Source organism: Fusarium phalaenopsidis, assembly GCF_050370095.1.
Source record: "Fusarium phalaenopsidis strain FUZ10S chromosome Unknown contig_32332, whole genome shotgun sequence".
NCBI classification, from domain to species: Eukaryota; Fungi; Ascomycota; class Sordariomycetes; order Hypocreales; family Nectriaceae; genus Fusarium; species Fusarium phalaenopsidis.
Window position 1 is genome coordinate 2532484 of NW_028145391.1, and position 18504 is coordinate 2550987.

Genomic DNA, 18504 nt, shown 5'->3' on the forward strand with positions numbered 1-18504 from the left:
CTGGCTTTTCTCGCCTTGCTACTCTCTAGACTTTCGAATTTCATATAAAATGATCCCATTAAAACATCTACTTCGTCACCTGTTGTCGTGACTTAGTGTAAACGCCCGGCGCCGAACAACTGCATCGTTCTCACACAACCGTGTTCCAACTCTCTGCAAGCTCATGGGTATATCCTCCTCGCTATCACTGTCCACGGCATCCTCAATGCCCTTCTTCTTGCGTAGTCTCTCTCTAATATGCTCTGCGTGTCCCCGAATCGTTTGTGTCCGCTGTAGTCCCGTCGTCCTGCTGTTGTCACCCAAGAAGGCTGGTGCCGTTGATACTTCCTCTGCCGGAACGCCGGCTGTGCTGCTCTCGACGGTAGGCACAGATGCCAGGGGTACGTGGTTCAGGTGGGTGCGCTGACGGTAGTTGCTATACTCAGGCTTCTCAAGCAGTCCGCTGCGGAAGGCGTTGACCCCCACGAGAAGCTTGACAAGCTCAACAAGCTCCTCGAGATACTCGATAATCTCCATCTGACCTGCAGTACTCGCGTTCCAAGACAAGAATCGCTTCTGCGTGATGAGGTGAGCAACTTGCTGAGCCAATTCGCCATTCTCATCAAACACAGTCGGCACACCGCCAGCAGGTGTGTGCGTACCACTTCGCGACGCCAGCACTTCGCGGACGTGATTGACAAGCCGGAGCTGGGCGAGGCGACTTGATGGAATGAACTGAGGCAAGGGCTGCCATGTTATGAGAGCCTCGTTCACTGAAAAGAGAACGAGCATAATGCTGGCAGCCACGTTGCGTCGATACGCGTGGACCTTGGGGTTCAAGTCCTCCAAGATCGAGGAGCCATATTCTTTCCGTAGCTGAACCACATTGTCCATCCTGTCGATGATCTGGTGTAAGACATAGACAATCTCTTTGTAGATTGGCTCAAGCGGCTTGAAGCTTCCCTTGAGACGCGGCTCAGTCGTACAGAAGGGGAGAAACGTCTCCGCCGCAGCCAGCGCACCGCGTGCTTTGCTTCGGGCATGATTGAACCGTTTGTGAAGTCCTGGGTTCCGAAAGTCGGGTTTTATCGGGCTGTCTAGCCCAACTACCATTGAAGCCTGCATGTTTTGTACCTGTTTGACAGAGGCTGAGAGGGATTCAAGCAGTCGATCCCGCGCTCTGACAGGGAAAAGCAGCATCTCAATGAGAAGAGCGACTGCCCCTCCGATGACAAACGCCGTCAATCGCTTGTAAAAGTTTTCGTAGGCGGTACCAGAACCGTTCATGGCAGCTAGAGCTGGTCAGTAACTCCTTCATATTATATAAAGGGTGGGAGACATACCAAGGGCGACGACAACCATCGTCACCGTGGCTACCATGCCAGCCTTGACGTATTTTGTTCCCAGCTGGATATAGAATGATGGAACTATGCCGACCACCAGGATAAAAACCATGGCCACCCGACTCCCTCTCCCTATCACGTAGGAAAGGTATCCAAGGACGCAGCCAAATATCACGCCAATCAGACGGATAAAGAAGATGAAGAACGAAGTGCCTATAGCCACTTCAAAGACGAGAATCAGCTGCATGGGCGCCCAGATACCGCGAACCCCCGAATACCAGCCGTTCCAAGAAGCCACAAATGCAGGCCAGCTCACAGAGAAGACAGCAAGAGCGAGCTTGAGAGCATAAGAGATGTCGTCTGAATCCTGAATCCACTCAAGGGCGTCGGCTGCTTTCCCCCTCAACTTGAGAATCTTGCTCTCGTTGCTCTCATTTTTCGAGTCGTTCTCCGGTCTGGTCTCTTCGTTTTTGGGCGTATCTTCTTGGTCCGTCAACCTCTCAGGTTCCGCAAATCTGATCCCCTTTTCTTCGTCCTTTGGGTCTGATTGCTCAACATGTTCGTCGTTTCTCTTATGGTGCGTCTGGTTCCTGGCCTTGGAGCCAGGTGGTGCTTTTCCTCGGCGGACCTCCTTTCGACCTGTTTCTGGGAGTACGAGACCATCGATTTCACCACCAGTTGTCAACCATTGCCGGATATTGATGTGCTTGGGGAACCAAACGGACGATCTATCGTTTCGAGCTTTCCTCTCTTCAACAACCTTTCGAACGTGACGCAACATCTCGAGGATATGCATTGCAGACTGACGGAACGCAAGAACAAAGGAAGAAATAAGAAACGTTTCCATCCGGGGCATAAAGTCGATGCTGTGGCCAGTTTCGTCCAATGCAGAACGTCGAAGCTCCATCGCACAGCTGGCGTCAAAGTTGGTGATAGCCTCGTTAAAGACGTCGATCCGAAAGTCCAGTTCCTCCAAATGAATTCCTTTCGGAGCGGGCGCACCTGATGGCAACCTAGGCACATCGTAGCAATAGGCCAAACATACAATGACCAATCGCACCGCCTCTTTGAGTGAAGCCTCGAACTCTTGAACAGGCTCACGAATTCTCTCTAGGATTGACTCCAACAGACTGGCGCTGCTTGCTTCAATCTCTCTGAGCGGCTTTGCGTTCTGGACTCTCCGTAGGTAGTCATCAAAAGTGGACATGCGCTTGATACCGCTGGCATCGCTAGCGAAACTGTCGGTTGCTGTAAGATCGTCATCCTCAGAACGATCGTCGTTTTCCAGGACAATGAACTTGTTCTCGCAAGCCCCGATGACAGTTATCGTGCTCTGAACAAGACTGCTCATGTATGAAGTACTCAAGGGCTTCATGCTACTCGGAGGAAGAGCCGAGATGGAGACTTCATAGTTGACCTCCCTTTGAGCGGCCTTACAACGAGCAAGTCGAGTTCGAAGCTTTGCCTTTTTACCCGTCAAGCTGGCGACTGTTGTAAGACCAACTGGGACCGTTGAGGCACGATAGCGCCCTTGAGCTGGTTTAAATGGATTTGGAAAGCCGTCCAAGAACTTCTGGAAGCGGCCCTTTTTGCGTTTCGGTTTTTCGGGAGAGCTCTTGGCCGTAGTTGTCAGGGTTAGACCGACTGGGTGCAGGTCTTGTTGTGAATCGCCGCCGGGAGTAACAAACCAATGGGTGGCGCGAGTAAGAGTATCCATGGTTTCGCACAGAGTATCGATGGCAGAGAGACCGAGAAAACTACTCGACAACTCAGGGAACATGGATATGTTGACCACCACGGTAACACCGCCACCAGCAAGGAGTGGGTAGAGCACATTGGTGAAAACAGTCAAGGTTACCTCATGAGCCCCCCCAAGGAGTACGATAATACTGGCAATGAGGAGGAAGGCGACGAATAAGAAGACACGTGGACTCGAGGATCTCACGTAGCCATGGACCAGAACGGACACGAGCAGGAACATTGCTCGGATGGCATAGGCGGCCGGCTCATTGCGCTCGAACACGAGGCTTGATAGGAAGAGGCCAAATAGGGACCACCCAAGTCCTAACAGAGAGCCTAGCAGGAGCATCAAAAGAGACTCGATCATAGTGCCCATTCGCTGACCAGGATGAGCAAAGACGGTAGCCATCGGGGCTAGAAAGGTCGAAGGGCCGAAAACGGAGACAGCCTTGGGAGTAATGACAATGATGACAGCAGCGGTACATGCAATTGAGCATTTCACGATGCGTTGCCACAAGTCATTGACTTGGTAGTCGCCCCAGATGACTGTAATCAGCCTCCGGAGGCGCTTGGTGAAGGCTTTCATGTTGGTTCTCTTCGCAATGGCGATATCGTCGTTGAAGGTGTTGATGCTGGTGAATTTGCGTGAGGGGCCAGTGTCATCCCCTCGACTTGAGTATCGACGCCTCGAGACTCGCGTCGTCGTCAGAGATGGGAGGGATTATCTGGACATAGAAAGCCATGCAGAAGAGAGTAAGGGTCCTGGGGAGCGGCGAGGTGGTATCGATTGAGGAAGCGGAGCACGATGGGCAGTAATAAAAAAAAACAAGATGGTCGATGCGTTGGGCGGGAATTCAGCAGGATTAAATCATGAGAGTAATGGCAGACAGCGGGGGCAGCGTCTCTTGGTGTCTTGGGTTTTCGTGTCTTGGGCTCAGGTTCATGTGGAGGGAGGACGAGGGACCCCTGCGAGACTCGTCATAATGCGCCCAAGGTTATGGGCTAGGGCATTGACTGGTTCTTGGCTTGTGAGTTGTCAATATCGCGTCGCGTCTGGTGATGTTGGAATGAGAGGAGAAGGAATTGGGGAGGGGAGGGGATCTTCAAAAGAGGAGAGATAGCACACGATCACGCTACGGCAGACGGAGGAAGGCGCGTGTGACTTGGTTGTTGAAGGCAGGAACCCAGATGCGAATAAACTTGTCAGACGGGAGCAAGCAACCAAGAGTGAATAAGCGTCTGGGTAATCAACGCCATTTTCTAGCAATTGAATTAACAATATAAGCCTCTTCGGCCACAAGGAAAGCCAATTCCAACACTTTGCGGGGAAATGACAGTCACTTTGCGAGATGCAGATCCATTGCGATGCAGATGGATGCAGATGGTGGAGAGTTGCGACTTCCGGCCACTGGAGTTTGGGGTTCTCCAGGGTCTCCAACGGGTGGCCTTGAAGCCCCTCAGTGGCTGACCCCCTCCAAATCGCCGCCCAATCAGCTGTCGTCGCCTCTGCAGCCTCCTATCCTTCGCGCTCCAACGTCCAACTCCATCGGTTCCGGCGCATCCATCCCGCTATCACGAGCCTCACCTCCCGAACCTCATTCCTCCTTGATCGAGCTTCAGCCTCGCCCATCTCCACGATGCTCTCCTTTATCCTCATCCAGAACCGACAGTGAGTTTACCACCAGCCTCGATCCCCATGCCCAGCACACGTTGCTGACTTCTTTCCAGGGGCAAGACCCGTCTAGCCAAGTGGTACGCCCCTTTCAGCGACGAGCAAAAGATCAAGCTCAAGGGCGAGGTGCACCGCCTCGTGGCGCCGCGCGACCAAAAGTACCAGTCCAACTTTGTCGAGTTCCGCAACAACAAGATCGTCTACCGCCGCTACGCCGGCCTCTTCTTCTGCGCCTGCGTCGACACAAACGACAACGAGCTCGCCTACCTCGAGGCCATCCACTTCTTCGTCGAGGTCCTCGACGCCTTCTTCGGCAACGTCTGCGAGCTCGACCTCGTCTTCAACTTTTACAAGGTCTACGCTATCCTCGACGAGGTGTTTTTGGCTGGCGAGATTGAGGAGACGAGCAAACAGGTTGTGCTCACGCGGTTGGAGCATCTGGACAAGCTAGAATAAGAACGAGGTGGATAGTGCTGGTGCGGAAGGAGACGATAATGACCGGAAACTCGGTCGTGATACCCCTTCAACCTGAAGCAGGGAGTTTTTGTACATCACCGGGTGGCAGACAGGAGTCTTGGCGTTGGAGGAATAATTCATCATCTCATTAATATACCACTACAGGTAACTTTTGACTAATTCGGTTTCTGCTTCCTTTCACTTTCATAATCGCATTACTCTTGTCGACCAAGCATGGCCACCTCCCATCCATACCCACCCTCTCATGATTCTCACTCCTCCTGAATCAACACGACAAGTCTGATTCAGCTTCCTCACCGCAGTGGGCGATCTCTCCATCGTCGGCCGTCACGGTGGTCTCAGTCAACGAACTCGAACCAAGTGATGCATCAGTGCCGACATCATGAGGTGAATCGTCGAGGTCTGAGATTGGGCTCAAGGGCGGGAACAAGGTCGGAGAGCGCATATCTGGCGTGTTGTTCTCGAGATAGTGCCAGAGGATTTCGAACTTGTCAACCGGCATGGACTTTTGCCGTTTCGGTGCCGGCTCCTCTGACTCCTCCGACTCTGACTCCTTTGGCTCTGGCACCTCCAGCTCCTCGTCTGGCGTTTCAATGCTGGGAATTGGGATGTCCCTCGTGGGCCAGTTCTTCAAAGCCCACGCTAACCGAGCCCTCTCTTCTTCGCCATCTTCGTATTCCTCCCTCTTTCTGACCCTCCCACTGCCATTACTATGTCCCGAGCTCTTGGCATGGTTAGTACAAATCGCAAAAGTGAGGTTAGCCAGATTACCTTGGGTTTGTGCCATGTGTTGGCAGTGTCATCCCACCGTTCACACCGAGCCGCTTCTCGGCCAGACTCTTGACTTTTTGATGTCGCCTTTTCATAGTTGGACTGGGCAGTGTAGACTTGCTTCGAGTCCATGGTGATCGGCGATGCGAGATTGATGAGATCGGGGCGTCGTGGAGAACCTGGAGAAGGACTGGGTTGGGCGTATATAATGTGCAAGGGGGAACTTGAGGACATGAGAGGTATGATATGTCGGCTTGAACGTATATATAGGTAAGATGAAGGGAAAGCTGGGAAGGGTTGCCTGGTACGTTGTGTGTTGAAACTGCACTCCCTGTGATGACTTCAACTTGTTGAAGGAGGAAGAGGAAGGAGGAGAGAGCTGGCTTCAAACTGGGCCATTTGACAACCCCTTTATATATACTAGGTGAGTCCCAAAATAGAATATTCCATTTTCATCTTGTCCTCACTTTCTTCACGGTGAGGGGCAGAGCTCACTGATATACTGCCAAATAAGGCGACGACGGTTCGCTATCAAATTGCTCTTGACCGGCCGGCCATCACTGGCAGCAATCAAGACGACACATCACTGTCTGAATAGGGCAACATAGCAATCAAACAATGATTCATTATGCTTCTAGCGGTGGCATTCAGTGCCGGGTGCCTCTGTGGGTGCCTCTTCTTTCTCGTTTGTACTCTCGTTTTCACAGTCTATACACTTGTTGTGTAAACTACATGGCTGCCAAGATCATGAATGTGCTGAGTCTTTGATGCGAAAAGCTGTCATTAGATATGGTTTGGTATATACAACAACGATAGTAGCTTCTCCTAGCAAGCTCCTTTCCCGTGACTGCTTTGCGTACCTCTGCGGATTCAACATCATGATGCTGGGTCCGTCTCAAGCTCACTGCCAAACAGTCGCAAGGCCAGCACTGAAAGGCATGGATGTGATGCTGAATCACGGGATGACGCTGGTTACACAAAGTCTTCACATCACAGGCAATCTATCACTTCATCACATATCTCTTCCCAAGTGTCATTTCCCATCCGCTTTGTAGTCGATCAGTGGACATTGTCCCGCCATATCTGACATATATCACAAGAGTCACATCCGAAGCGTGTGCACGTTGCGAACATTGTGACTCTGAACCAAACTGAATCTGTTCAAGTTGAAAGGAAAAGATCTCAACGTCTTGGTGTCACCACGGCCATGCCATCCCCAACCCTCTGGCTTGTAGGTTTCTCACTCAAATGAAGCCAAGACACACTCAAGGTTGACATTGCACATCCAAAGTTCTGCTTAAATCAATAATCTCTTCAAAACAAAACTCCATGGTGCCATACATAATTCAAGAAACAACATATCCCACGTCACCGCTTCTTCAACGCCGCAAACCTCCTCTCCAAGTCTCCGATATCTGGGATCGATCCCTCAGGCTCCTTCCGCGCCGCCTCGGCCTTCTTGCTCGGTTTCAGCTCCACAGATCCCAGAGTCACCTTGGGATGCACGTTATCCGTCGTCATCCGGGGCGGCGTCACCGTGAGCGGACTGGTAGGACCCCCACCGCTGAGCTTCTTAACCGGTGTGTTTAGGACTGGGTCCTTGGGTCCCGCTGCCAGAGGCGCCTCGAGGACCTTTTGCTTCTGCCCACCCGAAGGCTTGTCTTCATCGTCTGCTGCTTCGTCGTCGTCGTCGAGGAGCTCTGGGGGTGGCGAGACCGTCTCCCGCTTGGGCCAGTCAACGCCGTAAGCCTTGGCAATCTCCTCCAGGTACCCAACCACAAGCTCCTCCCGAGGAGGCGTGACGCTCAGCTTCTTGACCACCTTCTCGTTGACCTTGCCTTCTGTGTTCTCCGTGGCCGACATGACATACTCCTTGCCGTACTTCTCGGCCAGCAGCGTCCTCACTGTTCCGAGCTCTTTGATCTCCGTCTTGGGCGCCGCGTAGATCAGACTCTGGATAGCCTCCTCCAGTCCTGGGTCGACCGTGTGTCCTTCCATAAGCCCCGCGCGCGCAAGCAGTAGTTCGCAGTAAAGCTCGAGCATCTCGTGTAGCTCGCTGGTGATGTCGGATCGGATGATGTTCTCGACGCGGATGCGGGCCGAGTCGATCTTGCCGGCCTCGAGGAGCTGGGCCATGGCCCTCCGCTGGGTCTTGCCGAGTTGCTCATCTCGCTGCTGTACCATGCGGAGGCGCGCGATGGTGAGCTTGAGCTGGACCTTGAGCTTGGTCTGCGACCATGGACGTCAACATCGGTACCTCGTCGCTGGGCGACTGTCGCATCATGACAATGGATCCATGGCGGGGAAACGTCCATGTGGGGTGGCTTAGAGGGGGGGACTCACCAGCAAAGAGGCACCAGGCGCCATGATGAACGAATAGGAGGGAAAGAAGAGAGGAACTGGGGAGAGATTGGGTTACAAGAGAGGGAGGGTATGTAGCGCCGGGGCGGCTATAAAGTAGAGAGAGTTGGAGAGTGTGGAGGGGGAAGAACTGGAGCCTGGAACTTACACAGCAACGCATGGGACAGCCCAACTGTGTCTAGCGCAGGCTTCAGCTATGAGCTCATCACCGTCCTCGGCCCCACCAAAGCTTCATCCAACGCCTCGACCATGGACTATCCCAGGCAGCCTCATAACTTATACAACAGCCGCCATAGAAGACGCGTCACCTTGTTCGTAGACCTCATTTTTTTTTTCTTTTTTCTCTTTTTTTTTTTTACTGATCACAGCTTCTTCTGTCATTATTAAGGCCCCAAAAACATGGGGAGCCTGCCCAGTCAGTCTATCTTTGTTGGAGCAGCTTGTCAACTGGCTTCCACACTCTAGGTAGCCAAGCCCATCCCATCCCAAATTGTACACGTCTCTCCGTGCCTACACAAAGCCATGATGCCCGTCCCAGGGGCTGTCGCACAGCTCCAGATAACCTCGAAACCGAGGTCCTTCATCGCCATAAAACGCCATGTCCCGATCCCACAGCCGCGGATTGCCTGCTTGCTAGCACACCCGCTGCTCCTGTAGCAAATATTTCAAAAAATGGCATCGTAGTTGGTACACTCCCTCTCTACCGGGGACTTGCAGTCATTGCTGAAACCTGCATCCTTCTACTCCATGTCGGCGTCCTCTGCAACTGGCGCCACGCCGTCAATTGCCTCGCCCGAGAAGACCTGCTTGCCTTCGTATGTCACGCGGCGCCATCCGCACGCCTCCTTGTCGTCCTTGATCCACTCCATTGTCGGGAAGTAGTGGTCGTTCTTCTTCATCGTAATCACCCACGGCACGCAGTCAAATGTGACTGCCTTGAGTCGGAAGTCTAGATCCTTGTTAGTTTGTTCATCCTTCTTACTCCATCAGGGTGTACTCACAGGTGTTGTCGGGAATCTCCCGGGTTGCGGCGATGAACGAGTCCAGATCGGGCGTCGAGGTGCCATTGACATGTGTGATAAAGTTGGTCGGGGCAAGACCGTACTGGTAGGCCGGCGAGCCGCGAATCCTACTTGATACGTAGACCTCGCTGTGCAGCTTGCTGATTTGCTGTCGAACAGCCTGGTGAGGCCTGTGCAGGATGGCACCGCAGAATGAGACCGCATGGTCCGTCTCCACGTCATCCGCCGCGACGGTAGGCAGCTGGAGATTCATCTCCTCGCACTCACGAACAATGACGGCGTCGAGGACTTCGTGCGAGTACATGACATCAAAGTCAGAGATGGTCGTGCACATCTTGCCGTTCAAGGTCAAGACAATGTCTCCCTCGAGCAGCGAAACCGGGTGGTTGACACGCTCAAAGGCCCGCTTGCTGACCATGAACAGCTGGTGGTGAGATCGGTTGGCCTGGGTCACCTTCTTGATCCATTCGTTGGACACGCCCATGACAGATGCCTGAGACATCTGAATTGATCTAAATTCGACCGAGAGAACGCGAAGCTGGGGGGTGATGCTCTTCTGGATCGACTCCACAACGGGGAGGAGAGTCTTGGTGCCTAGACCAAGGTAGTACTCCTCATCCCGTTGAGAGCATGGCGACCGCTCGCCAAGATACGACAGCCACAGAGCCTGGACCGTGCCGTCAGGGGCTACAAGCACACCACTATTGCAAGACGAGCCCAAGTTGCTGTCAATCGTAATGGCATCAACGTTGACAGCACGGTATCGGGGAGCTCCCGAGTTGGCAGGGATGGCTACCGCTGTGATCTCAGTGACGTTGGTAGAACCATGCACAACGCGGCCGATTCTGTTATAGCCAAGGAAGTAGGTCTTGGCACCCTGGGTAAGGACTTCGTTGCTCAGTCGTGCGCTCTTGACGGGCGCATCAACCAGCGAAGTATCGTACTGAATAATGGCATAATTCTGGAGAGGATGGAGGAAAACCACCTTACCGTCCACGATGATGGAGTCGGCGATGGTCACGGTGATGTCGCACAGATCGTAGGGAACAATGGCTCTGGAAATCAAGACCAGACCCTTCTCAGCATCAATGACCAGACCCATACCCCAGCGTCGGTTCTTGGGGAAGCCATCGAGCTTCACAGGCATGGTACAGTTGATGTGCACAAAGCTGCGAATAAGATCCGCGATACCAGGGTGAGGCATATGATCCAGCTCGATGAAGGAGGCTGATCGACGGACAGGGGGTACGGGAGGCAGGGGGTCTCCCAGGTCGGTAAAATCCCAGACGCCCGTCTCATCGTTTCGAACTGCCAACTTCATCTTGGAGGCCCAGTGGCGGTCAATGTAGACAACAGTCGTGTTGAGAGTGTGCAAGTCACGTAGATGCTTGTAAGTGACCACCACCCTGGCGCGGTCAGGGATACCCTTCATCACCTCGATGAACGTCTTCAGATCCGGCACCTTCTTGTGATCAACAGTCTGAACGATCCAGCCATTGTCAGCATTGTCGAATCGGAAGGATCCAGCAGACTCGCAGACGAAGACGCCCTTGACGGCGACAGCATAGAGTCGAGCCTGCTGGTAAGAGAGGTCATGGAAACTGGCACCCGCTACAGAGACGAATCGGTCAGGGGTGATGCTGTGAAGATCGCCAACCTGAATATCCACCTCCACATCCTGCCCACCGCGCTGAAGATGGAGTTTGATGGTCTCGCCAACGTTGGAATCCAAGATATCATCCAGTCGGATAAACTGGCTGATGAGCTCACCGTTGACCTTGATGAGAACATCACCTTCCTCAATCTTGCCATCCGAGGGGCCCTGGGGGAGGACGATCTCAGCCACAAGCATGTTGGTCACGGTTGGGAACTCCTTGCGCATCGCCGCCTCCCACTCGGGGCTCAGGCCCAGCCTACGGCACTCGTCGAACGGCTTGAGAAGGAACTGGCACTGGATATCACCACGGGTGACGGGCTTGCCAGCTTGGATACACTGGAGCGCCCGCAGAGGTCGGTCCAAGGGGAGGAAGTAATCGGTGGAAGCGCCATCAGATCGACCGCCAGCCTGCAGGGCGACTGCGCTGCCATCCTTGTTGACGACTGGACTGCCTGAACTTCCTCCACTGGCGGCGGCATTGGCCTGGTAGTAACACGTGTTGAAATCGCTGTAACCCTCGCCGTATTCGGGCGCGTTTCGATCGAGACGGCTGATGACACCTGACAGGATACTGAGCTTTTCTCCAGCATCGTTACCAACCACTCGAATCTCGGTGCCAACTACAGATGAACGTCAGCGTGTCTCGTGACCAAGTTTTCTCGCCACAGCTTACCTTTGGCGAGGTCTGGTCGCAATTCTAAGCCATCGACGTGCATGTACTTGATCGCCTTGGGATCGTATCGTAGAATGCCAAAGTCGTGAACGGGGTCGCGGTAGACGGGGTAGCAGTCGACCTCTTCGTGGTTGTCGAAGACCAGGTGGCCCCAGAAAGGACCAGCGCCGACAACATGGCGGTTGGTCAAGATGTATCTAAAGCGTCCATGTCAGCTTCGTCCCTGTCGCGTCATGACAGCAATGCGCCGCTCACCCTCGTTCAGAGTCAACAACATATCCAGTAGCCTCGCTAGTCAAGGAAGGGTCGGTATCGAAGGAGCACGTCTGACAAAAGCGAATCGAGACGACGTTGCGAACCACCTTCTGGATGGTGTCCTGCCATTCACCTAGACTCCCTGGTGTTCCAATATACATAGCGGCGTGGGGATGAAGGTCGTCGGTGAGGTCGGAGTGGTCGTCGAATTCAACAATATCGGGTGTGTTGTCATCAGGCGAGAGCTTTCCGTTGACTGCTCTCTTGGCCGGGGGGACCTGGTCGGGCGAACCCGGGGCCTTCCTCTTGGCCCTTGCCGAGGCCGCGGCGCCGTTCATGACGAAAGGCCTCTTGAGATCGCGACGGGAGACGAGACGACGGCCGCGAGCAAAAGCACGGCACTGAGGACGGGATTCGAGGGCTCGAAAGGGGACGGGGACGGGGTGTCGAGATGTTCGGCCTGGGCCGCAGACGGGGCGCAGGGCCAAGGGTCTCAGTGACAGGGTCGGGATCCGGCGCGAGAGAGGGCGACAGCGCATCCAGAGCAAGCTGGGAAGCGCAGATGGGGAGGAGAGGAAATGATGGAAATAAGAAAAAAAAAGGATTGAGGATGGGGGTTTAGCAGCGCATGTGATGGACGACCAGGCTGAGATCTGGGGAAAAAATATGATGCATGTCTTTTGCCTTGGCTGCTAACAGTGGCAGTGGGTGTGGATCAGAAGGATTATTCAGGCTGCATGGCTGCTGCTGTTGCTACGCTACGTACCTCGAGGTGCCTACGTAAGAGCCAGGTCCCTAGGTGTGTGGTGGAGGGACTGGAAATGGCGAGTTCACAAGAGTCATATTCTAGTTCTGCAGCTATTCACACACACAATAAGAAAAGTAACAGAGCACCTCCATCCGAGGATCCGAGGCACTATGCTATTGTCCTCGTACGAGTCCTTCTGACAACCAATATGCACGTAGCTTGCAGCTCACAAAGAACACCGCCTTCCCAACTTTTTTTGTCCGCCTCCCACTAGCTCCGCCGCCCTCGCTGCAGAGCCCACTGCACTACAGGGGAAATGACACCCAGAGCCCGCTAGACCAGGCGCTAACCCCAGCACACCTCTGCCGGGCCCTGGCCTAAAAACCAGAGCCCGCCAACAAGGTTGTGCCTTATGTAAGGCAACGCCATCGTGCATATGCACTCACCCATTCCCCGACCACCCAGAGGGTGTGGACGTCTCAGCCAACCAACTTCAACACCAACAGAGGCATGACCAGTCACTCGGGGCCTGAGAGGGTGGGCGATTGAGACCTTTGTCCCGCTTTTCAAGTTCGCATTTCTCTTCTATCAAGGTTCAAACGGGTGAGGTTGAGGCGCCTGTGCTCATGTATGTCTCATCCGAGCTCTATCACGCTTCTATAATGCAACGCTTCGACTTTTTAACTGCTGCACCTGACCCTCCAACGACCGTTGAAGGGGACAAGATGTACGAATATCACGGTTAACCAAACCTGCACCTTTCCATCCAGACCGCCGTTCGTGATGCTGTGCCATCCCATGCGGCCGAGCCTGCGGCATCGACAGAGCTCGCTCCTCGATCCACGGGACCATGCCGTGCATGCATCCAAGACAACAGTTGCCGTCCGAGACACGGAAATAAACGTGGATGACTTCCGCGCCACAGGATCCCGAAGCATCGCAGCTTCGTTGCACCGCCTCCCGATTCCAGGTGACCCTCAACACGTCTCGTGCCATGACTACCAGGGGTATATCCTGGATAGCTTGCTGTTGTGTCTGTCACGGAAGACATCGTACCAAGGGTCTCCCTCAAATCCCTTCGCGTCGTCTCCGCGGCATTGGCTCGAACAAGGCGTCCATCGAGGCCTGCTGCTTCTCTGGAGACATGCATGCCGGCCAGTGGATGAGATGTCCCCGTCTCTTCCTCACAAACCTGCTGTACAGGGCCCAGGCGCAAAAGACTGCTGCGACGCTGAGTGCCGTCGGGTTGTGGAACTGGTCAGGAGACGAGAAGATGATTGTCGACGTGTACGCACACATTTCAAACAGGCTCTGCCAGCTGGCTTCCACAGCAGAAAAGGCTCCCCGGTTCTCTGCTTCAACTTCCTACATTGCCAGAGTCAGCAATCTTTGCGGCATGATACCTTCAAGGACCAAACTTACCTCCTGAATTATGATCTGAGCTGACAGATCAAACCCCCATAGTCCTACTCGACTAAGCATCGAGCCGCATACAAGACCAAGTGTTGATATAAGGACGTTGTCTGTGTACCTCCAGAAGATGGAGATACCGACGGCCAAGCAGCCCAACTGCCAGCTTGAAAACCAGAGACCGGCACGAACAGGGCCAATCTTGGTCATCAACCACGGTCCGATCCAGGTAGCCAAGACCTCAAATGCCACCGAGACTGTCCTCGCAACAGCAATTTGTGTCGGAGTGTAGCCACTCGATAGTAGATAAGTCACCATGACACCACCGAAAGACAAGACTGTGCAGTATAGAAGTGCCCCTGCGAAGGAAGGGATAAAGACTGGGTGTTTGAAGTAGAGGCGCAGGTCTTGATAGGACTTCTTGACAGCCTTCTTCAATAACGTCCACGGTCCTTGGGTAGGCTGTTGGGGATTCTCGTCATTGTGTGTTGCAATTGCGGGTATCGTCTTTGGATGCTGTAGCTCCGGTACTTGATGGTATACCTGATTGGGTGAGCAGATGATCTTTTTTATATGTTAAGTTGGCTTACTCGGGCAATAGTAATGTACTCAACAATGACAGAGGTGCAGTTCATCCCCAAGTTGACAAAGATGGCCGTTTCCGTAGAGATGCCATCCATGATACCGATAAAGAACGGCCCAAGAAGCTTACAAATAAGGTCAATGCGTCTCATCCGGGAGTTCATTGCTATCAACAAATTAGATGATGTCTGTTGAGACTAGGAACAACTTACTTCGAAGTGCTGTAGTGTCCGACTGTGCAACGACGACGACCTGGAGGGAAGTTAGGAATTGGTCTCGATTGTTCGTCTTTATCACATACCCAGTCTCTCTCAACTGACACCAGGTTCATGATGGCGGCTAGTTTCTCGATGCAAGCCATGAGGACTAGCAACGCTAGAAGGCCAGTCCGTAGCCCATCAGAGAGGTTCTGAACTCTGCTCAGGACGAGGAAGATGGCACACGAAGTAGCGACAGCGAGCCGTTGCGAAACTAACGACTCAGTATACTTAGTTCGAGCCAATGGCCGTTTTGTGACATACCAATGGACAGCCTCACGGTCTTGAGACGGTCCTCGCGGTCAATGTACTGGCCAACCCACGATGACAGCGCTATTGCAGCGGCGCCGCGCGCCAAGGCGTAGACTGAAAGCGGCATCAACGTCCCGGGGAAGATGGAGGCGAGATAGAGGACGCTGCCAAACTCAAAGACACGCGAGTTCCACGTCGAGAGGGTGTGCGAGACATAGAGCCGGCGAGCGCTGTGGCTGACCGTCCAGCTGGCGTCTTGACTATTGGATACATCGTTGCTGCTGCTATCGCCGTGATGAGATGATGGATTCAATGATGAAGCGTCGGTGTGCGGTGATGCTGAAGATGAGCCAAGTAGAGGTGTGGTTTCTTGGTCGCCGACACCGGCGGGTGTGGCCATGGCTTTATTGGCCTGGTACATGTCGAGCAAGAGAATTGTCGCAAAATTGATTTCCAATTAACAAAGCATGATTAGAGAATGAAGCGACAAAACTATCACAGATGGTATCTAGAAAGAAAGAAAAATGTTTGACCTTGGTTGAGGTTTCATCAAGGTAAAGTTGTTCGTCGCCTGATTCCTTCCCTTCGGCTTCTCTGGTTGCCGGCCCCATCACATTTTAGTCCCCTCCACTATCCGGTCCCTGTCACTCAACATTGGAATCCCTCCCGACATTTCGGCATTTCTCCATGAGGCAATGTTGGTATAACAGATGGGACAACAAATACTTATTTATGGACCCGATTATTAGAAGGGAATCAAGGAATTACTGAAAGCCTTTGGATCAAAGCAACGGTTCAAGTAGAAGGGGTTGAGACTCTGAGTGAGACATGAATCATAAACGCCAAGAATAAGAAGATTTGAGTGTGTATGAGGAATCTCGACATGCTGCAAAATTCTAGGACAAAGTGGAATAATAACGACAATATGAATCAGAATTAATACATGGTAAAAGATGTTTGGCATCTCCTTAAGCACCAAACGTGGGTTGTCAACTAAGTCCTTGTTGGTTGTTGGTTTACCCTTAACCAACAAAGACACAACAAACCCAAACCCAACGAACCGGGCTTGGTTAAGAAGAGAAATCAAAAGTGATGATGGACTCTTCTTTTGAAATTCCACAAGCGTACTTGTCTCTCTTGGTTGTCTTGACTGCGTATTCATATGCTTTGTATGTTCTCTAATCTAAACAAACCTGTTTCGAGAGTCTAGAACTCCTCCTTCAACAGCCTGGAGGCAAAGTGTTTCTTTGAAGATGGTAATAGTCAGTATTTGGAGCACATCCTATCACGCCTCACACAGCCTCACTTGCTGATTTAACGGGCTGTTTGCATTTCACCTGGCTGTGTGACTAGATCCGAATACTCCCATCCAGACCAGGACCACTACTTCTGCACCCCCAGCGCCGTTCAGTTCCAATACTCGATGACCATACTTGCATGCCGAGAGATGTGACAGTAAAGTCAGAAATAGCAAAATAGATAGAATCATCATCGGCTGCACATTCCTTCTTCCCCTCCATTCCCATGTATGCCAAGTGGCATCACGATCTTCGTTTTTGGGTCGAGGAGACTCTAGACCTGGCCATGCTCAGAGTCGGCGTCGAAGCCGGACTCCTCCTTGACTTGGAAGTCCTCAAGCTCGGCAGCCTCTGCCTTGATGGCCTTGGCGGCACGCTCAAGAGTCTCGGCTATGGCATGGTCAGCATTGTAATGTATGGCAGAAGAAGAGAAATTGGTAACATACTGTTGCTTCGCTTGCGAGAGCCAGACTTCTTGGTGCTGACATAGGTGCCATCATCATCGTCCTCGGACTCAACCTTCTTGTTGGCCTTGCGCTTGCGGGCTGTGAAGAGTAGTTAGATTTGGCCAGGTCACGATGAGGCAAGACACTCACGAGTAGCCTTCTTGACAGGAACTCCGGCGACATCACCATCCTGCTGCTGCTGTCTGAGAGCGTCGATTCTCTTGTTGACAGCAGTCCACTGGTTCTGGAGGGACTTGACGGTGCGGCCGGGCATCTGGACCTCAGACCAGTTGATGCCCTTGCCCTCGGGCTTCAACTGCATGATGATTCGAAGAAGAAACTCGTTCTGTAGCACGTTTGAGTTAGACTAAGATGGTTGAATGATGTCTTCAGCACGTTACCTTGGCCTCTTCGGTCCAGGCGTTAGCCTTGCCAGTGGGGGTTCCCTCGGACATGATGAACGTTGGTGAGGATCGAAGATGGATAGTTTGGTTGCGTGGGCAGGTTGCTTCTTTGCTCAAGCAACGGGCAGTTTGCTACTGAAATATGGTCAAGACGGGGTCAGCTCGAGGGTCAAGGTGCAAATGAAGAAGGGAAACACGGCGGAGGGGAAGCTGCTCTCTCACCTTGGGAGAGATAGAGGCAGAGTCAAAGGTGAATTCTGCCAAGCGAACTGTGAGACCGATACTCTTTTGCCAGTCAGTAGAGAGCGACGAGTGAATGAAAGGTAGAGAGTAAAGAGTAAAGCACAAACCGAAGAGATGGTCCTGTTGTGTTGTGGTGAAGAGGAGAAAGGTGAAGAGAAAGGGAGAGCGAGTGCTAGTTGAGGGTGAAGGAGAGTGAAGGCTTCCCCGCCCTGCTCGAAAAGAGGAGGGGATTTTTGAGGTAGAGAGAGCACTGCACTGAGCCAGCACTGGCGCCTAGTCAAGTCCAATTGACCCAGGAGTTAAACAAAGGGCATTGGCAGGCGAACGGGTTCGAGTGCGACGAGTTATTTGAAAGGAGCAAACAAACTTACTGCTAGAATAGTATCAGTAGCTGTAGGTTTTCCCTATATTGGGGAGGTGTTGCGAGAAACGAGGGGCGTGGCGTGGTGAGCGAGTGTCAAAGAGAGAGTGTGGGGGATGAGAGAGTGTGGTGCAGGCCAGAGAAGCTATTCCCACACCCAGCCTACCTATATGTCTCGAGCTCACTCTCAGAGCAGTGAATCATTTGCTCTCAAAATAGATACAACTACGAGTTAATGACTCTCACACATGAATTTTCACACGCTACTCAATCAGTAACTATTCCAACACAGTTAGACCACACAAGTCCTTCAGGTCCATTACCATCTTGTCTATTTCTATGCGCTGTTCATACCATCGTATACACGTCCCGGAGCCTCATCTCCGTGAACCACGCCCTACCTTCTCTGGAGACCGCCGTAGAAGCTGTCCAGTATTAGTAAGGGCGAAAACGCCTTCAATGCCAAACCGCCATCGCCAAGCTGCTACTAAAGATAAGCCATAACCAGGATCAACCGGATCGCTCGCTCCCATGTGCCACACGTTCGCCTCGA

The 18504-nt window shown here is 52.8% G+C and overlaps 7 protein-coding genes across 7 annotated transcripts; 1 reads left to right on the forward strand and 6 right to left on the reverse strand.

Moving 5' to 3' along the window:
* Positions 1 to 75: 75 nt before the first annotated feature.
* Positions 76 to 3648, reverse strand: LRP88_13772 (uncharacterized protein; the record flags this gene model as incomplete). Its single annotated transcript, XM_083250128.1, has 2 exons — positions 76 to 1271; positions 1323 to 3648. 2 exons carry the CDS (start codon positions 3646 to 3648, stop codon positions 76 to 78), a joined length of 3522 nt encoding a protein of 1173 aa, XP_083094462.1.
* A 1051-nt stretch (positions 3649 to 4699) lies between these two features.
* Positions 4700 to 5190, forward strand: LRP88_13773 (AP complex, mu/sigma subunit; the record flags this gene model as incomplete). The annotated part of the gene is made up of 2 exons (XM_083250129.1): positions 4700 to 4731; positions 4791 to 5190. The coding sequence occupies 2 exons, from the start codon at positions 4700 to 4702 to the stop codon at positions 5188 to 5190; spliced, it is 432 nt and encodes a 143-aa protein (XP_083094463.1).
* A 286-nt stretch (positions 5191 to 5476) lies between these two features.
* On the reverse strand, positions 5477 to 6114 carry LRP88_13774 (uncharacterized protein; the record flags this gene model as incomplete). The annotated part of the gene is made up of 2 exons (XM_083250130.1): positions 5477 to 5935; positions 5983 to 6114. The coding sequence occupies 2 exons, from the start codon at positions 6112 to 6114 to the stop codon at positions 5477 to 5479; spliced, it is 591 nt and encodes a 196-aa protein (XP_083094464.1).
* Positions 6115 to 7350: 1236 nt separating this feature from the next.
* On the reverse strand, positions 7351 to 8349 carry LRP88_13775 (regulator of Vps4 activity in the MVB pathway-domain-containing protein; the record flags this gene model as incomplete). Its single annotated transcript, XM_083250131.1, has 2 exons — positions 7351 to 8211; positions 8326 to 8349. The coding sequence occupies 2 exons, from the start codon at positions 8347 to 8349 to the stop codon at positions 7351 to 7353; spliced, it is 885 nt and encodes a 294-aa protein (XP_083094465.1).
* Positions 8350 to 9083: 734 nt separating this feature from the next.
* On the reverse strand, positions 9084 to 12288 carry LRP88_13776 (putative nuclear serine protease HtrA2/Nma111; the record flags this gene model as incomplete). Its single annotated transcript, XM_083250132.1, has 4 exons — positions 9084 to 9292; positions 9345 to 11642; positions 11696 to 11892; positions 11951 to 12288. 4 exons carry the CDS (start codon positions 12286 to 12288, stop codon positions 9084 to 9086), a joined length of 3042 nt encoding a protein of 1013 aa, XP_083094466.1.
* Positions 12289 to 13766: 1478 nt separating this feature from the next.
* Positions 13767 to 15620, reverse strand: LRP88_13777 (uncharacterized protein; the record flags this gene model as incomplete). Its single annotated transcript, XM_083250133.1, has 5 exons — positions 13767 to 14063; positions 14121 to 14570; positions 14699 to 14815; positions 14992 to 15161; positions 15212 to 15620. 5 exons carry the CDS (start codon positions 15618 to 15620, stop codon positions 13767 to 13769), a joined length of 1443 nt encoding a protein of 480 aa, XP_083094467.1.
* A 1151-nt stretch (positions 15621 to 16771) lies between these two features.
* LRP88_13778 (uncharacterized protein) lies at positions 16772 to 17398 on the reverse strand (the record flags this gene model as incomplete). The annotated part of the gene is made up of 4 exons (XM_083250134.1): positions 16772 to 16887; positions 16944 to 17042; positions 17094 to 17289; positions 17345 to 17398. The coding sequence occupies 4 exons, from the start codon at positions 17396 to 17398 to the stop codon at positions 16772 to 16774; spliced, it is 465 nt and encodes a 154-aa protein (XP_083094468.1).
* Between the last annotated feature and the right edge of the window lie 1106 nt (positions 17399 to 18504).